This window comes from Macrotis lagotis, chromosome 1 (assembly GCF_037893015.1).
Source record: "Macrotis lagotis isolate mMagLag1 chromosome 1, bilby.v1.9.chrom.fasta, whole genome shotgun sequence".
In the NCBI taxonomy this organism is placed as follows: Eukaryota; Metazoa; Chordata; class Mammalia; order Peramelemorphia; family Peramelidae; genus Macrotis; species Macrotis lagotis.
In genome coordinates, this window is record NC_133658.1 from 497,083,069 (window position 1) to 497,102,024 (window position 18,956).

At 34.0% G+C, this 18,956-nt stretch overlaps 1 protein-coding gene across 1 annotated transcript in view; it reads right to left on the reverse strand.

The window, feature by feature from the left end:
• Positions 1-18,956, reverse strand: part of SLC37A1 (solute carrier family 37 member 1) — a 113,398-nt gene that overhangs the window by 68,145 nt on the left and 26,297 nt on the right. The window contains exons 4-7 of the mRNA XM_074213914.1: positions 13,213-13,294; positions 6,715-6,841; positions 4,266-4,344; positions 544-679 (exon numbers count right to left, since the gene is read on the reverse strand). Coding sequence (XP_074070015.1) covers positions 544-679; positions 4,266-4,344; positions 6,715-6,841; positions 13,213-13,294 — 424 coding nt within the window. The remainder of the gene's footprint in view (positions 1-543; positions 680-4,265; positions 4,345-6,714; positions 6,842-13,212; positions 13,295-18,956) is intronic.

The following is an 18,956-nucleotide window of genomic DNA, read 5'->3' on the forward strand; positions in this document are numbered from 1 at the left end:
AACAGATTTGAACCCAGGTACTCTTGACTCCAGGGCCGGTGCTTTATCCACTGCGCCACCTAAGCTGCACCTCCCTAATACTTTCCAGCAAAATTATAAGCTAATTCACACTGAGATGTACCTGTATCACTTCTTTGCCAAGGACCTGTTCATTTTTTAAAAAATTTTATTTATTTAGGGCAATGGGGTTAAGTGACTTGCCCAAGGTCACACAGCTAGGCAATTAAGTGTCTGAGGCTGGATTTGAACTCAGGTCTTCTTGACTCCAGGGCTGGTGCTCTATCTATCATGCCACCTAGCTGCCTAGGACCTGTTAATTTAGAAGAAGTTCCTCAGAAAAGGAATACTTAAAAAAAAACTTTAAAGATTAATTGGATCACCTTAGTTTCAGACCAAAAATGGGACCAAGAAGCTTAAAAACAATATTTGTCCTCAGTTTCAATACTACCAGAATATTACTGCACTTCATTTTTTACCAATTACCAAGGCATAAATTCCTATGACATAATCTATATAGTATTAACTTTAAGTAGGAGTACTTACCTGAGTTATCACATAGAAACCAAAATTGTGAATATTATAGAAATACCCCAAGCCAAAAAGGGTTGTAAAGGCTCCACTGGCAAACATTCCAAATGTTAGGTAATATCTAATTGGCAGACGTTCCCCTATTATGCCACTGAAAAATGAGGAAATAGAGAGCAAGAAAACTTATAAGGTAAGCTACTGAACAATTATCTTAAGAATATTTTTATGCTGTTAGTTGATCTTTGAGAAATGCAAACAATTGAGAATTTTCAAGCAGGGCACAAATAATGTTTTCATTTATTAACCAGAAAATGACAATAAGTTATATGATGAGGTACTTCCTTGAAAAATAATTAATTATTAAAAACTAAATCTCATGAATATTTTTATTAGTAAATAGAGCAGATGTCTTGACAGTAGATAATCTTTTAGTGTTAAAAGTATACAATTAATGGATATTTTAAAATGCAAACTATCAAAACTGAAGAATCTTGAAATGATACAGAAACATAACACAATATATATTTTTAGGAAACTAATTTTCTTCAATTTACTCTAATTAGTGCTTGCCAAATGTGCTACAGAGCAACATTACCAGGAAAACCTTAAGGAGTACTAAACCATCCTAAATTACTTACTGAATAAATTATCACATTATGTTCCATCCTGAAGGCAAAAAAAACTAATGAGAACTGTTTCAGCCCTTTTTATAAACCAAATGTTGTCTAAGTGCTTCTGAACAAGGCAAACAAAGGAGGGATTAAACAATCCTTCTAGGAAAAGCAGTGTGGTTGATTTAGAATTCCAAAATTTTTATCTCTAAATCCAATGAAAATTACATCAAATAGATTGTTTTCTGAGTTCAGAATGTAAGAGAAATCTACCTTAGATTTAGTACTTGACCCATTTCAGAACTGAGCAAAAGAAAATAAAATTTAAAACTATATACTAAGATTAGGAGTTACCAAATTCTTTTTTTCCCACAAGCATTTGGCTAATTCCATATAGAATTCAGAGTTAAATGTACATCTAGTCCAACATCCCCATATTTTTGGATGAGAAAACAGGACTAAATAGGTCAAAGAAAGTTATATGTGGCAGGGGTATGTGTGTGTGTGTGTGTGTGTGTGTGTATGTGTACATATACTAAGTGCATATTGTCTTCCCAACATGAGGAGGAGAAAGCAAAAATGCTCTAGGAAGAATGGAATAAGTGACTCAAGGAGAACACAAAGAGAAAGGATGTGAAGAGGCAATGCTAATCTGTTTCAGGAACTTGGATAATAGTGATACATATAATTCCAAAAGGGAAAGGGGAAAGAAATAGCCCTTGGTTATTGGCAGTTATACAACAGTTAAGAATTGCTTCCAGTATTGGGTGGAACTGAATTCTCTGAGGAAGAAGTAGCTTTTAGTGCTTCAAGGAAAGATGATGTTGATAATGTAAGTATACAATCAGAAGAAAGAATCTTCTGGATATTTTTTTCTTTTAGGTATTTTTTGGCAAGGCAAATGGTGTTAAGTGCCTTGCCCAAGGCCACACAGCTAGGTAATTATTAAGTGTCTGAGACACAGAGACCGGATTTGAACCCAGGTACCCCTGACTGCAGGTGCTTTATCCACTGCACCACCTAACTGCCCCATTTTCTGGATATTTAAAACTTGATTTGCTGTTCACATATTTTAAGTTCAGGAGTTAAGTTCAGTTTCAGCTGAAATATTTTTCTATTACCTAATTCCCCAACTTGATAAGTTCTACTTGCTCAAATTCTCACATTACTACTTCCTAATTTCTAAAGGTGTTTTTAAAAAATCTCATACGTTTCAACTTCCAATTGCTTTTTAAACTAAAGACCAGCATTTGGACATGCAGGCTGTAACCCTGGATAGTCTTTGTTAGTGGTGGAGGTGCCTGAAATTACTGGGAAAAAATGACTGAATATTCCTTTTCCTAAAAAAAATTTTATATTTGAGGTGCTAATAAATATCAATAACATCAAACAGCCCTCAGAAACTCTCTTCATCACCTCCTGCTTATTGTACATGTTATCCTGAATTTCCAAAGATATTTCAAACTCAGTATGTTCAAAATTATACTTTATTATCATTCTCCTCCAAGGCTCCCTTCTTCCCAACTTTCATGATTCTCCAGGCATAGCAACTTCTCACCCAAGCTTTCAACATCAGTGTTATCCTTGACTCTTCAAACTCTTACCCTGTATATCGAATCAGTTGTGAAATGTTATTTCTATCTCTACAACAGCTCTTACATAATTTACTTTTTCTTCATTTACAGTGCAAACAGTCTAGTTTAGACCTTCATTTCTTCTCACCTAGATTATTGATAGGACCTCTTAATTGACTTTCTTTCCTTAAGACTCTCCCCAAGCCAAACTGTCCTGTGCCCAGGGGCCAAAATGATTTTTCTAAAGCAATGTTCTGACTCTGCTACTCCCCTACTAAATAAATTCCAGTGGATCTCTATTTCCTTTACATTCTGGCCCCTTCCTCTTACCCATTACTTCCCTCTACTGTATGATTTAGCCATAATGCTATCTCTATATCCATGTATTTACATTGATTGTTCTCCCCCATGCCTAGGATACTCTCCTTCCTTAAATCCATCCCTGAATTCCTTTAAAATTAAACTCAATTACAACCTTTTATGTTCAGTCTTTTTCTGATTTATCTTTTTTTCCCCAATGTTAACTGTTTTCTGTTTTATATATAAGTAAGTTACTTGAGGGCAAGGAATATTTTGCTTTTTCTTTGTATCACCAGTTTAATAGTTACTTGTTCAAAATTTTATAATTTATAATGTCCTCTCAAACTGAATTTTACCTTCTTAGTGTTACCAGGAATAAGGGTTGCATACTTTTTTTGGGCCTCATTTATTTCATCTATCAAATGATGAAATTAGACTAGATGAATTATAAGATGTTGCCAATATAAATAGTTTAATGATTCTCTGAAACATTAGTCATTAATAGAGCATACTGAATGGTTCCTCTATCATACTTTAAGTCAAGCATCCAAATCAAAATAAGATGGAGTAGTTAAAAGAAAGTTAAGATTTAGAATCAGGGGAGCTGGATTTAAATGCTGATTTTTTTCCAACTCAGTGATTAAAGGGCAAGCTAATTAACCTTTCAAAGCTTTAGTTTATTTATCTATAAAATGGAAATAATACTTGGACTACTTAACATCATATTTCTATAAAGATATTAAAAATTATCAGAATAGAATAAGGAACTATTAGGCAAATAGAGAATTTTTTAAACTCTGAGGCATGGGTTTTTTGGTATAAAGAAGGTAAAAATCATAATAAAAAAGAGATAAGTAAGTAGTATTCACAGTATCTTCTCTAACCACTAACAATAAATGTTTATTAAGTATCAGACTGATAGACAGTGATATTTGATTATATCAAAATTACATTGAAAAAAAGAAATTTTCCCAAAGTGGGAAATGGATTTGTCCTCTGGCTAGGGCAGAGACAAAAGAAAGGGCGTCAGAATGCATTTGAAGGTGGATTTCCTTATCTGAATATAATTGAGCTAAGGGATGGGGGGGGTGGGGCAGTGGTAAACAAAACTGTGCCATCGAGCATTAAGTGTTCAAATAGTTTGATTTCTCTAGAGGCTGTGGTTATAGCATAGATGAGGGTCATGAGATGCAGCAGAAATGTCAGTCATATGAAGAGAAGAATCTTAAAAATAAAACTAAATGTTACTTACCTTAAATACATTCCAATGGCATAAGCACAAAGGAATGAATAATCCAAAGCTCCCAGTAATTGCTGATAATTCTTTTTATCTAAACAATAAAATGAGTACATTATTAGTGTCTATCCTCATATTGAAGGATAATTTTAAAAAGGTACAAAAGTGTGTCCTCATCAAAGTCTGGGTAACATACTCTTGAGTCAGAAAGGGGCGAATATAAATAAAGAAAATATGACAATATTTTCCTTGATTTCTCAGAGAGGAAAGATAAAGTTGATGTATCTGGAACTTTCATATCTGTATTTAAATTTTAAATGATCACTTCATGCATATATGCATACATACTAACACAATATACATCCTACATAACATACACATGTGTATACTTAAAGGCATTCAAACATATGCACACACACACATATTTATGTATATACAAACAATATAAGAAATGACAAGAGTATGATTTCAGAAACACCTGGGAAGGCTTATATAAACTAATACAAAGTAAACTGAGCAGAACCAGAATATTGTACACAGTAATAGTAATATTGAACAATGATCAAGATCAACTATGAAAGACTTAGCTATTCTGATAAAAAAAATGATCTAAAACAATTCCAATGAACCCATGGTACAAAAATGACTTCACATTTATAATTAATGCTAAATTGCTTTTCTTCTTAATAAATAGGGAAGAGGTAGGAGGAAGAGGCTTTAAAATTAAAATTAAAATTTTTAAAAAGAATGTTAAAAACAAATAAAAATGCAAAAAAATTCAATAATTTACTTTCATGAGCTATATGAGTTTAGCTCCAGCACATGCCTGAAAATGCCTAACTTCATCTTGAAAGCGAAAAATCAAAAGAAAGAAATAGAAGAAAAAAAAGGAGGGAGAGAGACAGGAAGATGAGGAAGGAAAGAATAAGGAAGAAAAAAAAGAAAGAAAGGGAAATTATTTAAATAAAGCACTTTAGTTTGGTTTAGATTAACCGGAAGGGATATGATAGCCTTAGAAATTGATAGTCAATGAAGTAGTATAAAGCAAAACACCAGAAATGAAATGTTAGCCTAAAAAACAAAGAGGATAAAAATTGATAGAAAACAAATGGAAGGGGCAGCTAAGTGGCACAGTGGATACAGCACTGGCCTTGGAGTCAGGAGGATGTGAGTTCAAACTGCACCTTAGACACTTAATAATTTCTTAGCTGTGTGACCTTGAGCAAGTCATTTTACCCCATTGCCTTAAATAACTAAAATTTTTTAAAAAGATAGGGTCAGGTCTTTTCACACATGGGATGACTCTGCATATGACCATATACTGATGTTCTGATTAGAAGTATTGGTGGTAACTTGGTGGTACAATGGATACAGCACCAGAATGCAGTCAGGAGGATCTGAGCTCAAATCTGGCTTCAGACAACTTGATACTTAGTAAATGTGTGATCTTGGGAAAGTCACCTAATCCCATTGTTTTGCACTGCTTCCCCTCCCAAATAATACATATCTTTAAGCTTTTCTGGCTAAGTAAAACAAACCTCTTAAGTTAACTGTACCCTGATTTTATCATTTTTTTCCAGCAATGAAACTGAACTATTGGTGTTAGCTTTTCATTAAAACATTGTTTGTGAAACTATTATTTGGTCCAATCATTCTGAAAGTGATATGGAATGGTATATAGATACCCCATATCTCTACATATGCTAGGTATATTACTCCAAGGAGATTGAAGACAGAAAGATTCCAAATATGTCAAAATATTAATTGCAGTATGTTGAACACTATATAGGCTGTCAGATGCAGTTGATATGTTGGTTGGTTTTGCCAAATATTTTTCTTTTTTAAAGCCACTAATAAAAATGACTAAGATTTTAAAAGAGACTGTTTTTTAAAAGTTTTTTCGCAAGGCAATGGGGTTAAGTGGCTTGTCCAAGTGTCTGAAGCCAGATTTGAACTCAGGTACTCCTGACTCCAGGGCCGGTACTCTATCCACTGCACCATCTAGTTATGCCCCCCCCTCCCCAAAAAGACTAATTTTTAGGCTAAATAATAAAAGATAGTAATATGGGGCAGCTAGGTGGCGCAGTGGATAAAACATTGGCTCTGGAGTCAGGAGTACTTGAATTCAAATCCGGTCTCAGACACTTAATAATTACCTAGCTGTGTGGCCTTGGGCAAGCCACTTAACCCCATTTGCCTTGCAAAAATAAAAAACCTAAAAAAAAGAAAGTAATATCTTCATTATAAATAAATTATTTATTTGCTGCATTGTTAAAGTAGAGAATTTTTTTCTCTGTTGAGAACTCTGTCTTTGAAATAAGCACATCCACAATTATTTCACAAATTAGTAAGGATAGGAAAAAATTTATAATTTTTGCCTATAACTGCATATGCAAAACCACTAAGCTATTGTAAGTGACAAATAAAATAGATGAATAAGGGATTGTAAGAATAGTGAGCTTACCAAATGGTGCCCAACCACAGTGAGTTTCATTATCTGATATTTTCCCAGCAGGAACTTGGAAAGCATTTTCATTAAGAATGTTGAGTTTAACCTTACCATGAGAAGCACAGTGCTTATGTAATTCACCCTAATGATTTAAAAGAAAGATTACATGAAGGAATAGAAAATATACACAATGTTAATATATAGTAATATAAATGTAACTATTGGTTCAACATTATGCATGAGACTAGATTAACCCTTCCCCCTTTCTCCTTACAAACATATACAATTGAAGTTACCATGGAAAGCAAGGGGTAGATACCAAAGGCAAAGAGGTATGAATATTAACAAATTGCAAATACTTGTAGCACTTTACAAAGTGCAAAAAAAGTTTTTTAACATCAAATTAGCTTGACAACTGATATGCTTTTTCAATTCTTAAACCCTTTTAGCAGTCTGTGAAGCCTATGAATCCTTTCTTAGAATAACATTTTTAAATACTTGAAAGAGATATTAAATTTCAATTAAAGGTTATTGAAAATAAAGATGCAATTTTCCCCACTCAAATTCACAGATCCCTGAAATCTATCCATAGAGCCTCTTTCCTTGCCACCCGTCAAGTTTGGAGAACCCTAGCTTTAAGAAGTATGAAGGAGTTTTTTTTACTGAATTGGAAGGAGCACAGCTATTGCTGGCAGAATACTGGTTATGCCACTTGTGAACCATACTACATCTGAAAGATTACCATTAGAGTTAGTGATAGTAATCGCTCTTGGCGATATTAGTAACAACAACAACAACAACAACAACAATTATAATAATAGGCATATAATCATTTCAATTAGAGTAGAAAAAGCTTTTGTCAAAATACAAAATCCATCCCTATTAAAAATACAAGAGAGCATAGGAATCAATGAATTTCCTCAAAATGCTATCTATTATCTATCTAAAACCAAGAAGAGCATCACCTGTAATGGAGAAAAGCTAGAAATCTTTGCAATAAGATGAAGAGTAAAGCAAGGATGCTTTAATAAGCATCATCATTATTAAAAACTGTAATAGTATTTAATACTAATAGCAATAGAAATGCTATCTAAAACAAGATAAATAAAAATAATTAAAAGAATAAGCACTGGCAAAAAGAAAAAAAATTACCCCTTTACCAACATAAAGTAGGTACATGACTACATAGTTTAGACCTTTAGGGTGATACTATAAGCCAATTAGCAGGATAGTAAATAGCTTACATTAAATCCACAAAGAAAAGAACAGAGAGACAGAGAACATTAAGAATTACAAAATGCATAATTTTGATGACATTAAATTAAAAGGTTTTTGCACAAACAAAACCAATGCAACCAAGATAAGAAAGAGAACAGAAAACTTGGAAATAATTGTTTCAGTCAGTGTTTCTGATAAAGTTATCATTCCTAAAACATATATAGAGAACTGAGATAAATTAATAAGAATTCAAGTCATTCCCCAGTTGATAAATAATGAAAGGATATGAGCAATTTTCAGGTGAAGAAATTAAGACTGTCACATGAAAATATGTCCTAAATACCTATTAATTAGAGAAATACAAATTGAAACAAATCTGAAGTACCACCCGATATCAGATTGGCTAATATGACAGAAAAGGTTAATGATAAATGTTGGTAGATATTTCCATTCTGGAAAATAATTAGTAACCATGGCCAAAAGGCTATAAAACTATGCCTGTCCTTTGATCCAGCAATACCCCAAGTAGGTCTGTATCCCAAAAAAGATCATAAAAAAGGGCAAAAGACCCAAATATACAAAAATATTTAAAGCAGCTCTTTTTATGTTGACAAAGAACTGCCCATCAATTGGGGAATGGCTGAACAAATATGACTGGGAAGGAATGCTATTGTTCTTTTAAAAAATCATAAGCAAGTATATTTCAGAAAAACCTGGAAAGACTTGCATGAACTAATGCTGAATATAGTGAGCAGAACCAGGAGATTTTGTACACATAAACAGCAACATTGTGTGATGATCATTTATGATAGACTTAGATCCTCTTGGCAGTTCAATGAGCAAAAAGACTTGTGATGAAAAATGCCATGTACATACAAAGAAAAAAACTACGGAGTCTAAATGCAGACCAAAATTGTTTCATTTTTTCCCCCTTTTCATGTTTTTCCTCTTTTGTTCTGAATCTTTTTTTCAAAACATAACTAATTTGGAAAATATGTTAAACATGTACATTTTAACATATCAGATTATTTGCTGTCATGTGAAAGAGGGAGGGAAGGGACAGAGGCAGAAAAATGTGGAATTCAAAGTCTTACAAAATAATTAATGTTAAAAACTATATATGTAATTGGGAAAATAAAAGAAGGGGGCATTTCCTCTACAGAGACCTCTAAGGGGGCTGAAGAATTTGCAGGAGCAGGAAATATTGGTGGAGAGCTAGGGAATATACAATAGTAGTATTGGAAAAATCTTGGTATCAACTTAGACCGGGGACAGGTTAGATATAAAAGGCTTATAACCTATCATCCACTTCACAGCAGATGATCCTGATTGACATGTTCCTGGTGCCGTTCTGGCTCATTAACTTGCATTAGGAAGTCTACTTGTAAATTTTAATGCTCTTCTGAAGTGGGAGAAAAAAAATTTAGGATTTCTGGAGTTTCCACATTTTTTCCTCTTTCTTTTTTTTGTGGCAACTCATAGGGATAAAGTTTTTTTTCCCCTTTTCCTGTTAGTATTGTTAGTGCCAGGAGGGTAAAAACTCTGAAATGATAGAAATGATAGAAAATCCTTAGGGCCTTTCCAGTATGGGTTTGTAGGTGGTAAAATGAGATTTCTCCATTTCTCACAATGAAAATTAGCTTTTCACCATTTCTTATAATAGGGATTAGTTTTCTCTCAAAAATAATAAGGGGGTTCTGGATCTAATTGCCCTGTTTGCCTGATCCAGTTTTCTGTTCACTAAGGGCTTATGTCATCCATACTCATATAGTGCCCAGCTGCCAAATGAGTCTCCATAAAGGGACAAGAGAGACAGTCTCCAGAGAAGCCAAATGCATGTGTTAGGCTCTTGTTGTAACCTTGAAAGTTCTTTTTTAATCTTTTGTGTTTTAATGCAAAGTAAACTTTCTTTATTAACTTTTTCATGACTTAAGATTGCTTCTTTTTTTTAGTTTATTAATATTTTATTTTTTTCAACTACATGCACTTTTCAAAAATCACTTTTTTATAAATTGATTTTTTTGAATTTCACATTTTTTCTACTTTCTTCATTTCCCTCCCCCTTCTCCTGATAGAAAGCAACCTAATATACATCATACATGCAAAAACTATGTTAAGCATCTATCAATAATCATGTTGTGAAAGAATCAAAAAAAGGGGGGGAGACCATGAGGGGGGAAAAAATCTATGATACATAAAACAAATTTTAAACTATTAGGTTTTTGTCTGCATTTAGACTCCATAGTCTCTTTTCTGAATGTAGATGCATTTTTTATCACAAGCCCTTTATTTGTCTTTGATTATTGTACTGCTGAGATGAGCAAGTCCCTCATAGTTGATCATCACTCAATGTTGCTATTAGTGTATACAATGTTCTTCTGATTGGCTCACTTTACTCATCATCAGTTCATATAAGCTTTCCTGGCTATTCTGAAGTCCCATCCCACATGATTTCTTACAGAACTTCATAGCATTCATAAACCACTTTTTTGTTCACCATTCCTCAGTTGATGGGCATCCCCTCAATTTCCAATTCTTTGCCATTATGAAAAGAATTGCTATGTGTATTTTTGTACCTGTGGATTTTTTACCCTTTTTTTTTTAATTCTTTGAGATACAGACCTAATAGTAGTATTGCTGAATTAGGCATAGACATATTGCCTTTTGGTCATAGTTCCTAATTGCTCACCAGAAAGGTTAGATCACTTCACAACTTCACCAAAAATGCATTAGTGTCCCAGTTTTTCCACCTCATCTCCAACAGTGATCATGTTCCTTTTTGGTCATATTGATCTCTCTGATAGGTGTGAGGTGGTACTTCAGAGTTGTTTTAATTTGCATTTCTCTAATCAATAAGATTTAAAGCATTTTTCATATGACTATAGCTTTAGTTTTTTCATTGAGAACTGCCTATTCATCTCCTTTGACCCTGTGGAATTCTTATAAATGTGACTCAGTTCTCTGTATATTTTAGAACTAAGTTCTTTATCAGGAACAGTAGCTATAAAAATTGTTTCCCAACTGATTGCATTTCTTTTCATCTTGGTTACATTGGTTTGATTTGTGCCAAATCTTTTCAATTTAAAGTAATCAAAATTATCCATTTTGCATTTTATATTGTTTCTATGGAAAGGAGAGCATAAAAAAGATAGAAACAATGTAAAATGCAAAATGGAATTCCTTGTTCTCCTAATTGACTTATGGTATCAATTTTTTTATATCTAAATCCTGTTCCCATTTTGATCTTATCTTGGTAATGGGTGTTGGATGTTGAACTATATCTAGTTTTTGTCATATTATCTTTCAGTTTTCTCAACAGTTTTTTTTTTAGGATTTTGCAAGGCAAATGGAGTTAAGTGGCTTGCCCAAGGCCACACAGCTAGGCCATTATTAAGTGTCTGAACTAGGTAATTATTAAGTGTCTGAGTCCAGATTTGAACCCAGGTACTCCTGACTCCAGGGCTGGTGCTTTATCCACTGTGCCACCTAGCTGCCCCTTCTCAACAGTTTTTATCAAAAAGTAAGTTCTTATACCAGAAGCTGGTATCCTTGAGTTTATCAAACTACAGATTATATAGTCATTTATTACTATTTCTTTTTTATCTCATCTACTCCACTTATCCACCACTCTATTTCTTAATTTTGATAACTGACTCTTTATAATATAAAGTTTGGGGTTTTTTTTTAACAAAGCAATGGAGTTAAGCGATTTACCCAAGGTCACACAGCTAATTAAGTATTAAGTGTCTGAGTTTGGATTTGAACTCAGGAGTCATTTCTGACTCCAGGGCCAGTGCTCTATTCACTGTGTCACCTGGGTGCCCCCTTTATAATATAATTTTAGATCTGGTATGGTTAGGTGACCTTCCTTTGCATTTTTTTTCATTAATTCCCTTGATATTCTTGATCTTTTGTTCCTCCATATAAATTTTGTTGCTATTTTCTAGCTCAGTAATTTTTTGATAGTTTGATTGGTATTGCACTGAATGAATGCCTCACTTATTCCCAAAATCATGCCTGAAGTGAATGCTGTTGTTAAGCTGGCTCCAAAAGATAGTATTTCCTCATTGTTTGAGCTTCCTCCTTAATGAGTGACCCAGAGAAGACAGAAGCATTTCTGACATGCTCACATCTACTAAACCTTTTGAACTTTCCTTTTCTAGAATTTGGTTGGTGGTTGTTAGAACAAATTCATTGCTACACCCCTGATCTCAATTGCACTTACATATCAGAAAAGCAAGGAAGATTTTGTTTTAAATATGAAAAATCCATTTGTAGATCAGTAGATTTACTGTTTGTAATCATAAGGCAGCAGTTGCCTTGACCAGCAGAAACTCAAGTAACAGTGAAACTTGTTCTCTCCTCAGTCTGGAGTGGGAGTGTTTGACTTTGAAGAGGGCTGTCAGTAAGTTCACAATATGCCTGTAGCAAGGTTTCAAGTGAGAATAAAAAACAATGCCCTGACATATTCTGATCAGGGCTAAATTAACTCCAGCTTGCCAGAATGCATAGCTGAACTAATTCTCTATGAATTCAGCATTCATTACCAATCTGAAAGACAAATATACATGCAGGTGCTGTCCTGAAGGCCATATGACGACAAACTTATGTTGATATATCAGCAAAGAAAACTAAGGTATATATTTCACCAGAAATTAACTAGGGTTTGAGCTGTCAAATGAAAATTATTCATTCTTTTTTTTTTTTAAAGTAACAGGTCACCAGCCCTGGAGTCAGGAGTACCTGAGTTCAAATCCGACCTCAGACACTTAATAATTACCTAGTTGTGTGACCTTGTGAACCTAAAAAAATAAAAAATAAAAAAAATAAAAATAAATAACAGGTCAGAACTAGGCAAATGAGTCCATTGTTTTGCCTAGGGAAAGATGCAAAAGTTTGGAAATCATTGGGGGGGGGGGGGTTGGACATTTCCATTTCCCATTCCCATCCCCCTCAACAGTCATTGGAAAATAGTTGGTTTGAAAATAATCACTTTTCCAAGGTGGTAGGAGCCAAGATTGTGGCTGAAAAATAGTTATTACCCCAGGGGAAAATCTGAAGAAGTAGTTGGCAAGGAATAGCTTAACCTTCACAGGACTGAAGTTGAATGAGAGGAAATGACAACTCTACATAACAGTTTAGCACTTTATCACCACCACTAAATAAGCCATATGCAAAATGCAGAATTTTAAAGGATGGAACAGGGAAACTATTCAAAATTTCCTTCTATAATCTTATTTCTATCCCTACAAATTATACTAATTACTTCCTTTTATTTATTTAATAGTTGCTTACCTTAACTATACTGATGGGTTTCCTAGATAAGTGAAAACTTGCATACAGCAAAAAGGTCAAGATAAAAATGAAGGCCCTGTACCTGTAACACAAAATAGTGGTAGGGTATAAAAAATACAAGAATCTTGAAATTAGTATCATACAGCATGCAGGCTATTTGGAAATTTTACATTTGTTTAAACTGTATATGTTAGAGTTAAAATAATTTCAAAATAACTGTTAAAAATGCAAATCCAGCTGTTATCACTTTAATATTTTACTCAAATTCTCATATGGATCATAAATAATTACCTGAAATGTGAAATATTATAACATGAGAAAAAGTTAAATCTTTCATAAATTAGTCAATAAATATTTATTAAGTGTCTACTATGGGCAAAGCACTGTGCTAACTACTGAAGAAACAGAGACAAAAAGCAGTTCTTGTTTAAAAGCTTAGGTCTATTAGTTTTGGAGACTTCCCAGGTAAACCACACATATATGGGATGCTTTCGATATAATTATGTATATATTTAAAGCACCCTAGTTGGTATCTTTGCAATGACTGTGGGTCACATAGCTCACTTTACCACAGTTTAATTTCAATCTTGGGTTTTGCTAGTTTTTCCCCCCTCTGGCACTGGTACATTAACTCTTTCAGGCTACTTTATTACATTCCACTGAAATAGGACTTTATCTTTTGACACTCATAGTGGTCTGAAGGATATAGTCTACCTTTTCAATGTGTCACTTTTGCCATTGGATTGAAATTTGTCTCTTCATAAAGTGTGGCCTTAAAGCTCTTCTTTCTCAAGAGCAAGTGTCTCTGTTACTTTGAGCATGTCTGCCTCAGCTTCCCCATCTATAAACTGAGGATAATTGCATCCCTATCTCATGAGAGGTTTACAAGGATTAGCATAGTCAATATTGACTTGCAATGTACATTGAAAGTTTCCCTTGTCATCAATGTTACTTTTATAAAAAATCTATGACAGACATAATTTTATAATTTCATGCCTAGATTTTTGAAAGGTATAAAGTACTTATAAGGAGGGGGTTAGAATGACTCTATTAGGTAAGTATAAGAGTGGAAAGAATTATAGATATAACAAGAGAATACAAACTGAGTCATATGCATATTTCTTTCCCTTTATAAAAATTAGAAGATAATACATATTCTTAAGCAAATTTAACATGTTTTGATTATCAGCATCATATCATCTACCAAGGCACCTTGATAGAGAAATATGACATAGTTGCTATCCTCATGAAACCAATGTGCCTTATTTCAGTCATCTTAAAACATTCTGTTTATCTTATTTTTATTTTTAATTTTTTGCTAAGCAAATGGGGTTAAGTGGCTTGCCCAAGGCCACATAGCTAGGTAATTATTAAGTGTCTGAGGCTGGATTTGAACTCAGATCCTCCTGACTCCAGGGCCGGTACTCTATCCACTGTGTCACATAGCGGCCCCTGTGTATCTTATTTTTATTTTTCAAAGTAATTCAAAAGCCAAATGTTGAAGAATGAAAAAGATGAATGTTGAAAGCTATCTTTGCATTTAATTGGAAAAAATAAAATTCCATTCAAAATTGAAAAAAAAGAATAAAGTGATATATATATATGTGTGTGTGTGTGTTAGTTTTTGCAAGGCAATGGGGTTAAATGGCTTGCCCAAGACCACACAGCTAGGTAATTATTAAGTGTCTGAGGCAGGATTTGAACTCAGGGACTCCTGACTCCAGGGCTGGTGCTCTATCCACTGTGCCACCTAGTCACGCTGCAAAAAGTGTTTTAAAAAAATATGTTTAATATTCCTTTTCTTTGGTAGTGAAAAATCCTGGTAAAATGTCTCTTTCAAAAAAAAGAAAAACCACCAAAGAATTATCTGAATGTTATTCTGCTGCTATTGCAAAAAAGAAGTTTAAACTTTCAGCTTATTCCAAAGTATTAAAATGTTCCATTTACTTTCTCTTTTAAGGTCCAAAGATATTTGCACTTTTATTAGGAAGATGGTGACTTTAAATTGTTTTTATATATTTCACTCTATGAATAAATAATCTTTTTTAAAAAAAAGTTCAGGTCTAGTGTTATTGGGGAAAACTATATAAAAATAAGATATACACAACTTAGATTGGAGATAATCAAAAGAGGGAAGCCATAAGTATTGAGGAGCTTCAGGAAAGGATTCTTGTAGTATGTGGATTTTAGATGAAACTTGAAAGATGTCAAGGATATCAGTAGGCAGAGGTGAGGAAGGAGAGAATTCCAGGCAAGAAGAAAAACTACAATCAGGAGTAAGGTTTCAAGTGAGGATGAAAAACAATGCACTGACATATTTTGATCAGGGTCAAATTAAGCTGAACAGTAAGGAAGCCAGTCACACTGGATCTGAGTATAGGGGTGGAAAGATAGGAGGGGTTCAGGTTATGAAGGGCTTTGAAAGATCATATATTCAAATCACCTAGGTTTAAATCTTTTCTTTTTATGAGGTCCAGATACAGAAAAATCATTCAAGAAAATTATGGCAGGACAACAGAATTAATACACATGAATCAGTGTTAATAATATTTATCAAGTAGATCTCTTACAACTTGTTTAGTAGAGGACTATGTTATAGTTTTGGATGGGTCCTTTGGAAGAAGTTCTTAATGGGGCAAAATAGTTCCTATTGTTTTAGTTTTCTATTCTTTGATGGCGTGTTAAACTTTTTCATTTTTAATATCAAAAATTTAATATTTTTTTCTCTAAATTAAAATAATTTAGAGAATCAAATTAACCAATAGTTTATTTTTTATTCTCCTAAAACCAGTTCTTAATTTTATTCATTAGAGATAATACTTTTTAATTTTTATCAATCACACTTTGATTTTCAGGATTTCTAACTTTGATATTTAATTGGGGATTTTTAATTACTTCTTTTTCTATTTCCTTTTAGTTTTATTCATTTTTTGTGAAGGTGCACATTATTGACATAAGAATTAGAGATACAAAATTTCTATTAAGTACTGCTTTGGTTACATCTCAGAAAATTTGGTATGTTTCATAATTATAATTATCTTTAATGAAATTATTGGTTATATGATTGGTTCTTTGTTCCATACATTCTTCAGGATTGGATTATTTAGTTTAAAACTATTTTAAATTTATACTTCCAAGGTTCTTTATTGAATGCCATTTTTATTGCATTATGGTCTAATAAGGATATAATTATTATTTTTTTCTCTTCTGCATTTATGTATTTCATGTCCTAATATATAATCAATTTGTGTGAAGGTGCCACTTACAACTGAAAAAAAGTATTCTCCTTTTAATTTACATTCAGTTTTCTCCAGAAGTTCATTATATCCAACTTTTCTAAAAGTCTATCCATCTTTTTTTATTTAGTATGCATACATTTGTTTTATTTCTGAGGTAAAAAAAAAGTTTGTGTATTTCCTCCTGCAACTCACTTAATTGTTCCCTTCACTGTTCCCTTCACAACGTGAATGGTATTCCACTCGGTACATAAATTTTTAATATTTATATCACTTTATTATCTGATACCTTTTAGCAAAATTTACTTTCCCTGATTTTCTCTCTTAATTAGGTCTATTTTTGCTTTTCCTTTATGTGAAATCATGATTGCTACCCTGTTTTGTAACCTTCAGCTGAGCCATAATAGATTTTGCTTCAGCCCCCAATTTTAATTCTTTCTGTTTCATGTGTTTCTTGTAAAAAAAAAAGTGGGATTTTGATTTTTAATTCATTCTGCAATCCAATTTCATTTGGACATTCACAATTATGATAACTATGTTTCTCCTTCCAACCTATTTTGTTTATCCTTTTTTCTTTTTTTATCCTGCCTCTTCTCAAAAAAATATTTTTCTGCTAACCTCAGCCTCCTTTAATATCCCTTACCTTCTCCTTTCTCTTAATATCTTCCCCTCCTACATCCCTCTTAGATGATGTTTGTCCTTCATTCTGAATGAAAATCATGATATCAGGGGAGGTGACACCATGACAAGCACATGAATTGTATATGAGTGAAGAGTTGCTACCCTAAGTCACCAGTCTCACTTTCTCTCCCAGAGTCATCTGGGTTCAGTGGCCAGATATGGATCAGAAAGACTGTAGATGGTCCTGAATGAGAAGTAATCAGGTTATTAGGTGATTTGCACAAGGTCACACGCCTAGTAAATGTCAAGTGTCAAATATTCTTCTGAATCCAAAGCCAGTGCCTCTATCCACTGTGCCACCTAGCTGCCCCTCTTAGGTAAGGTAGATTTCTATACCCAATTGAGTGTGAACCATTTCAGAGGAGAGTAAGGCTTAATCACTGCAGGGAACTGTCACTCCCATTTTGCCCACTATTGTATAGACTTTTCCTTCCAGCATTCCTCTTTCTCACTCCCCCAGGAAGTAATCCATAAAAGATGGGTTGTGACCACCAGCCCCACATCAGATCAGTTATTTTCCTTGAAGGGAATTCTCTGCTGATAAATCACTTCGAGAGAATTCTAGGTTTCCTTGAAGGAACATGATTCACATTCCAGGTAGTCAGGAGACACTCAAGAGGGGAAGCAATATCAAGGTATAGGACCTCAGGCAACAGAAAAGAATTAGCTATGGATCTACAGGAGGTGTGGATATCACCAGCACTGTCTTGGGACAATTTCAATATTGGAATGAAATGAAGCACTCAAAAGTATATTTAATAACTTTTCCCTAATACAGCAAGAATATTCGATAATGATGTAGCAGCACTTAGTTCTTCCTGACATAGTCCCTCACCCAAACCAATCTCCATATGGAAATGTCTGGTCAATACTTCATCAGGTAATACTCTCTCATAGCCTAAGTAAAGCAGGACCCAGGGAAATGGCCATATTGAACTTGAAGGCCAAGTCCTTTGGTAAAGACCAGTGCATAGAATGCCACCCATGTACAATGGATACTGTCATACCCACACTCTTGGAGAGCCTCCCTATGGCATTGTATTAGAGAATACTAGGAGCCAGGTGCTAAACTCCCTGTCTTGCTCACTCTTGTGCCTGACTCTCTCTCTCTCTCTCTCTCTCTCTCTCTCTCTCTCTCTCTCTCTCTCTCTCTCTCCTGACCTTTGCAATGAGAACTATGGTCAATACTCCATGTGGCCAGGTTCACTGGGATCTAAGCCCAGCCAGCTCTTATGACTGTTTTACCTTTCCCTCAGGCATTCTTGCCTAGACTTTCCTTATTCCTTTTGTCCTTAAGCAGCTTATTATCTCTGCAGAACAAAAGTTTAATCTATTGAACTTTGCAGGCTTGAAAAATAAAAATTCTGAGCTTTCCCAATTTAAGGGCTAGTCCTGAGTTTTTTACTTTCAAGAGTTTATCTTTATGGTGGCACCACCAGTTTCCCTCGGCATCATAAAGGTACTCTGGAAATCTAGGAGGCCCAGACTAGGGGCACTTTTTATTTCCCTAAACTGGGAAGTTGCAACAAGGAAGCTGGGGCTAAGGGAAGCTGTATCAGGATCCAAGAAAGGGCTAATAATAACAATCAAATCTCGAATCATTCAGCAGACCTTGGGGGCCTGAGTATCTCATCCAATAGGGAGACTGGGTGCCAGAAGACTTTTATAAAGATTCTCCAAGAGAAAAAGACTTTGAGGGTATAATAATATGAGAAGAATGAGTAGCCTGAATGCCTTACTATCATTATGCTCTAACTTTGTACTCAGTCTTCTCACAAAGAGTAAACTTGGATATGGGAAATCTACCCTATATTTTGAGGGAATAGT